This window comes from Suillus subaureus, assembly GCF_016647635.1.
Source record: "Suillus subaureus strain MN1 chromosome Unknown BJ212scaffold_151, whole genome shotgun sequence".
NCBI classification, from domain to species: Eukaryota; Fungi; Basidiomycota; class Agaricomycetes; order Boletales; family Suillaceae; genus Suillus; species Suillus subaureus.
The window spans coordinates 1-5,746 of NW_024538707.1; the positions used below are offsets into that span (position 1 = coordinate 1).

General features: G+C 45.4%; 4 protein-coding genes across 4 annotated transcripts; 1 reads left to right on the forward strand and 3 right to left on the reverse strand.

Annotated features, from left to right (window-relative positions):
- Nucleotides 1-85: 85 nt before the first annotated feature.
- Nucleotides 86-859, forward strand: BJ212DRAFT_1305588 (uncharacterized protein; the record flags this gene model as incomplete). The annotated part of the gene is made up of 3 exons (XM_041333762.1): nt 86-196; nt 246-498; nt 532-859. Coding segments are annotated over 3 exons (692 nt in total), but the record flags the coding sequence as incomplete, so codon positions are not given.
- Nucleotides 860-1,503: 644 nt separating this feature from the next.
- On the reverse strand, nt 1,504-2,070 carry BJ212DRAFT_181971 (uncharacterized protein). The gene has a single exon (XM_041342578.1). The coding sequence runs from the start codon at nt 1,935-1,937 to the stop codon at nt 1,605-1,607; it is 333 nt and encodes a 110-aa protein (XP_041185695.1). The 5' UTR covers nt 1,938-2,070; the 3' UTR covers nt 1,504-1,604.
- A 41-nt stretch (nt 2,071-2,111) lies between these two features.
- Nucleotides 2,112-4,258, reverse strand: BJ212DRAFT_1305589 (uncharacterized protein; the record flags this gene model as incomplete). Its single annotated transcript, XM_041333763.1, has 8 exons — nt 2,112-2,175; nt 2,224-2,399; nt 2,449-2,595; nt 2,642-2,827; nt 2,876-3,294; nt 3,343-3,738; nt 3,794-4,123; nt 4,219-4,258. 8 exons carry the CDS (start codon nt 4,256-4,258, stop codon nt 2,112-2,114), a joined length of 1,758 nt encoding a protein of 585 aa, XP_041185696.1.
- Nucleotides 4,259-4,509: 251 nt separating this feature from the next.
- Nucleotides 4,510-5,746, reverse strand: BJ212DRAFT_1305590 (uncharacterized protein; the record flags this gene model as incomplete). Its single annotated transcript, XM_041333764.1, has 3 exons — nt 4,510-4,959; nt 5,006-5,597; nt 5,661-5,746. The coding sequence occupies 3 exons, from the start codon at nt 5,744-5,746 to the stop codon at nt 4,510-4,512; spliced, it is 1,128 nt and encodes a 375-aa protein (XP_041185697.1).

Consider the following 5,746-nt stretch of genomic DNA (forward strand, 5'->3'; position numbering starts at 1 on the left):
ACCGTAAGACATATTCCCAAGCTTCTTTGGCACCACACGTTCACGAATCCCACGTCCGCCATCCGAGAAGCGCTCGGGGTTCCAGAACCCACCAAGGGCAGCCGCGTGCTCTACATCCTCGTATTCCCCAAGCTCCACTCAATCACGGAACTTGACGGCAGAGTGCTTTTCGACGTATGGCGTCAGTGTATCTTATGTACGTATTTCATTCAATTTATGAGGCTCTTTGTTAAAATAGCGTGCAGGCCACCTTACTTTGTGGAAGGAAGGTGTCTATCATCGAGATGTCAGCCCAGGGAACCTGATGTGGTACTGGAAAGACGGCAAGCGGATAGGTGTGCTAAATGACTACGATTTATCCTCGTTGGCGAATGTCCAGGGTCCTCAGGGCAACGAGCGCACCGGCACGGTGCCGTTCATGGCGCGCGAGCTTCTCACTGAAGAAGGTCAACGAGGCAAAGTGAAACACCTATATCGCCATGATCTGGAGTCATTTATGTGGGTTTTCGCTTGGATTTGCTTGCGTTACAGGCAGGGAGTCCTTTTACCACGGAAATTGCGCCCCTTCGACGAGTGGGCAACTTTAGGCGCCATTGCATGTGGCGAGAAGAAGTTAGTTTTCCTCAATAATATGACAGCTTCCGCACCCCCAGACATAGACCAAGTCACATGGGATTTCCTTTTGGACTGTTTTTTGGTGCTTAAAAGGGATGCCGACAACCGGTACTATCTTCGCCTTAAACGGCCATCGAGGTCGGGGGAATGCCACCAGCCCGACGCCGACTCAGATTTCGATGCTTTTCTATCTAAATTTACAAGTTTAGAGGGTTGGGTCGAGCTCAGCGAACCTTCAAAGTAATGTTCTTTGCTTGTTGTCCTATATACGGTTTTCTGCCTATCAATCCTTGTAACTTTCAGTTGTATATTCACAATACAAACAGTCGGTCGGGCACTTCCAATAGGGTCGTCCTGGAAAGCTTCATTGGCAGGGAGTAAGTATATCAACTTAGCACGATGTATCTTGCCATCTTCAGCTATTCATATGCACGTCAAATTATTTCAGCAGGCTATCTCCGTTGAGTCCCCGAGGTTTCTGTCATGGCATACTACAATCGATCTCAAGACACAATGTTGTGTCCATAATGACTCGCACTACATCGATCGACGGTTGCAACGTTGAGGGGCAACTTGAACGTGAACTCGTGACCAGTCACTCGCGAGCTGGAAATCCTGGGAAGAGTCTGCAAAGTCGCTGCGACCGTGGTTAGCCCGTGATGATATTGAACTCGTGCTACTAGGGACTCGGGGTAAGCATCATGATTAATTGCGCATAGAACGAAACTGAGCGAAATTTCTGTGGTAAATAGCGTAATCCATCTTAACACGAAAAACATAAACGTATACCCCAGCGCGCTCCTATCAGACTTATTTTCAACGAACTATTTCAAGGTGTCTTTGACTCTTGTCGCATACCTTTAAGCTAGATTTGGTCGTGGGAACGGTCAGGTGACCACATGGCGGCTGGACGTCGTCTACTAGTACCCCGCAGGCTATAACATGTCATGGCGTCCGTCATCCCAGTGGTTTTCATACCCGTCATAGTCCTAGGACTGACAGTTTGTGGTTACCTCTTCGTTCCAAAGGGTCCACATCAACTCCAAGCGCAAGGCCACGGACACTTTGGAATCCACCGCGAAAAAATCTAAGATGGACCCCGATGACACGGACGACATCAGCAAAACAGGGATCCTCTGTACAACCCTGGACAGTGCTGGACAGAGCCACAGAGCCCACAGAGAGGGTTCTCTCTGCACAACTCTGTACAGAATGTATAGGTAGCCTGTAAGATTCTGTACAGGGCGGTACAGAGTACATGCGAGCTTATACAGGGTGGTACAGAGTACATACAAGCTTATACAGGGCAGTACAGAGTACATACAAGCTTATACAGGGTACATATGAGCTTATACAGGGCAGTACAGAGTATATATAGGGCTAGACAGTGTGTTACAGAAAGGCTACAGAGGCAAGACAGACGAGACTCGAATCCAATATTAGCTCAGCCAATCAGATCGTCATCATTATGTCATGTAAACTAAAACAAATTGTTCCTAGTCAAGCTTCAACTTCAGACCCCACTGATTGCGCCGGTTTGATTGATCGTGGGTGAGAACACTGAATGGGTGTCAAGTACACCAAAATAAAAATGATAAAAATACTTACTTCGCCGCATGCACCCATTTCTTACGCACCGCTCGACACTTCTTCGAATGATAAGGGTCAATCTTGACATCTTCGTAGAGTTGCAGAACCCTGTTGTAAATAGGCTGATACAACTCAGAGACAAATTTAGTTGGTTTGTAGATGCCAGTCTTGTACTCATTAATAGCTGCAGCAAGCTAGCAACAATGAGCATAGAATAATATGACACATGAGATTGGAACATACTGCAGTAGCTGCAAGTGCAACAGTGCCCTCAGGAACAGCTTCAGCGAATTCATCTGGAAAAGACTTCGCGAGCACATGTTCGCTCTTGTAGAAAAATGTACTGCAGAACTCTCTGAGTGCATCGTTCGCGAGGTTATTGGTCCTCCCCTAGCAGAAAAGTCAGTAGGTAGAATGGTATCTCGTGTGAATGTACCTGCTTGTCAACACCATTGTGAAGAAAATTACTGTCATCCATTAAGTCTTTGACTTGACTATGCACATGTTCTTCATACTCGTCCTCATCATGAATATCTGTAGGTAGGATGTCATACTTAGTAGTGGCAATGGGGCACGCAACCTTCTTCATCTCAGATTGCATGGTTGCACAATCATCCCATAACTAGAAAATAACAATTAGTACTGACAGGAACTTGCAGAATAAACTTACAATGATCATCATGTCATGTTTGTGTTCATCCCAGAACCCAGCATTGACACCAATATTGTTGGCCGCAAAATCTTCAAGAGTCTCCATTAGATATTCAATACTGGTCTTCTCAATGAAAGCTTTGTGGGTCGTAGTAGCGCCACCCATGACTACACCCAGATGCGACTTCTGCTTGGCAGCCTCCAGGACATCCTTCCAAGCAGGCAGATAAAATGCGATAGTCTGATATCCTTTGGAGGGATGCGATCTTTTGTGTGGTTGTGAAGGTGCCTCATCTTCCTCACCATTGGACAGCTCTTCAATGGCCCGTTGACCCAATTTCTGAAGTGTCCTCAGATCAGGTGTACAAGGGCACCAGTTCTTTTCATGATGCTCCTGCAGAACATTGTGGACGGTGTCCAAGGCAGTAGAGCTGCTGACTGATAGCTGGTAAGGGATATGGCTCTCAATAAAATGGTTACTCATACCTGGCTTGGGAGTGTGACATGGAGGGGATGGGATGTTGCTGTCTGAGGTCTCAGGTGAGCTGACAATAGGGCAATGTCTTTGATAACTATCCTTATCTGCAGATGGAGTGATAGGGCGAGTGTTTTTCTTGAACTTCTTCACATGGGACTTGTTAAGAACAAGAGGATGCTGGGAGTTGACATCATCTAAAGTGATGGTGCATGTGGGTTTCTGCGCCTTTGCTTGCAAGGTGTTGGGGCTTTGGGGAGGGGGACAGATATCACCATCAGGAACTCGGGGAGATGAACAGATGTCACTGGGGTATGTGGACAGAGAGGGAGTATGTGTCTGTTTCTGTTTCCTCATCTGGGACACGTCAGTACCTTGGAAAGGGGAGTGTGCACCAAGGCCATCATCTCAATAGATGAAGCCATGATTAAGTAGAACAAAATTAAAAAATATTATACATACCACGACCATCCTCATCCTCATTCTCCTCATCTGCATCTGCATCCTCATCCGTGGGGGGAATGAAACCAAATTGTGAGTGAGGACTACAAAGATGGAAAGTGGGCAGATCATTGACTGGAGAGATATTCTGTTGTTGAAATGATATGGGAGGTGTTTTCGACTTCAGGCCCACAGGTTTTGGTCTTGGTTTTGGCCGTTTGACCTCGGGTGCCATGATGTTGACAGATTGGCTCTCAAGTGCATCCTGAGCAGGATTTTGCTTTGTTTGTCGGCATGGCTTCATTTGGGTATTTTCCAGCTTTTGAAGCTGGTCAACATGACCACCTTGTCCTTGATTGCTTCATTCAGAATGGCGGGGCTTGTGTTCAACTATCAGAGGATAAATAGAATGTGCATCAATGAAGTCAAGATAATGAAAAGCTTACCAGGAGGGCCAGAAGAAATTTTCTTCTTGGATTTGCCCATGTTCAATGAACTTGCTCAGAGCAAGCAGTAACTAGCTTTCCTGACAACTTAAGCATTGTTCTGGACTCTGCAATCGTGTATATTTTCTAATACATAATTCGAATGGTTGTATAACAGCTATGCACATAAACTGAACACTTTGTATTTCAAACTCCACTATCAACTATCAAAGTAGAAAAACGTAGAAAAACATATTGAGGCACATTGAGACAGAATTGAATGTGTATGTTAAAACTATGGGGAGGAAATTGTTACTCAACTGCAGATGAACCAGACCCCTCAGAAGAACTAGACCCCTCCGCAGAATCCACGTCACCAGAGGAAGTAGTCCCCTCTGAAGAATCCACGTCCCCAGAGGAACTAGTCCCCTCTGAAGAACTTGACATGATGACCCTTCTGTTTGAAGGTCTCTCTGCCTTAGGCTCATCACCACCGTTGTTCATGCGATGATGCTTGGTGCCATTGAAATTGCGATGGTACCAGTCACAGTACCGAAAGTGAGCCGTCTTATACACAGCAACAGACATGAAGGTAATATCTGTGTCCCAGTCAAATACGATCGCGCTTGGTGTAAGAAGATTGGTGTGGTTGACGGCAGGTTGTAGGACATCTAACTTGGTGCGCATCACAGATTTGACCATGTCCATGCCTTGGTTCAAGGCAATGCTGATCTGACCCATATCAAGCACCAGAAACAGTGTCTGAAATATGTCAGTACCTACTTGACACATTAAATAATTGACTCACTCCGTAAGCCATGTGAGGATTGTTGATATTGATGTCTTTATTGTCCTCCTTGAGCCAGACAAAGTACTTGACCTTAGACACATTGATCCAGTCATGGTCCATCGCTTTAACGGGACCAAACAACTTGTTGGCATCCCTATGTGGCGAAAAAAAGGTGTATGGGCAGAGAGATTTGTCAGCAAGTGCTTCATTGTAGGCGAGGGAATCTTCTGTGGGTGCTTCATAATGAGTTTGCTTGGATATGAGTATGAAAAGGATGAATAAGATTTTGCGGTGAGTAAGGAGGACTTTCTCTATCTTCTTGAGGGCCATACGTTTGGATTGAGAAAACACAGTCTCTGTGTACCAAAGGACCTTGGTCTCCGCCACCTCCGAGGTGGTAGGGGTCAAGGTTATTTGCATATCAGGGATAGTGAAGATATCCTCTGAATAGATGTGACTGGGTATAACATTGACCATCAACAATGATCGTGTGAACAGCAGGGAATGGAGCGCGCTTGAAATCACAGACGATATCTCACTTGTCATTTGGTCATGTACTGGGAGGGGGGAGTATACAATGAGGATCATGGTGTGTGGAAAATATGTCATCCTATATTATATGATTAGTTATAGGCACGCATATTGTATAGATTCACAAATGTATTTAACTGACTTTGCTTTTAAGAAGTGCCTCTCATCCCCACTCATCAAGTTCAAAACAATTGCAAACTCATCAAATGAGACATTGGAAAAGTACAT

Bases quoted from the DNA above. Each gene is read 5' to 3' on its own strand.
- BJ212DRAFT_181971 (XM_041342578.1), bottom strand. From the start codon at position 1,937: ATGTACTCTGTACTGCCCTGTATAAGCTTGTATGTACTCTGTACCACC.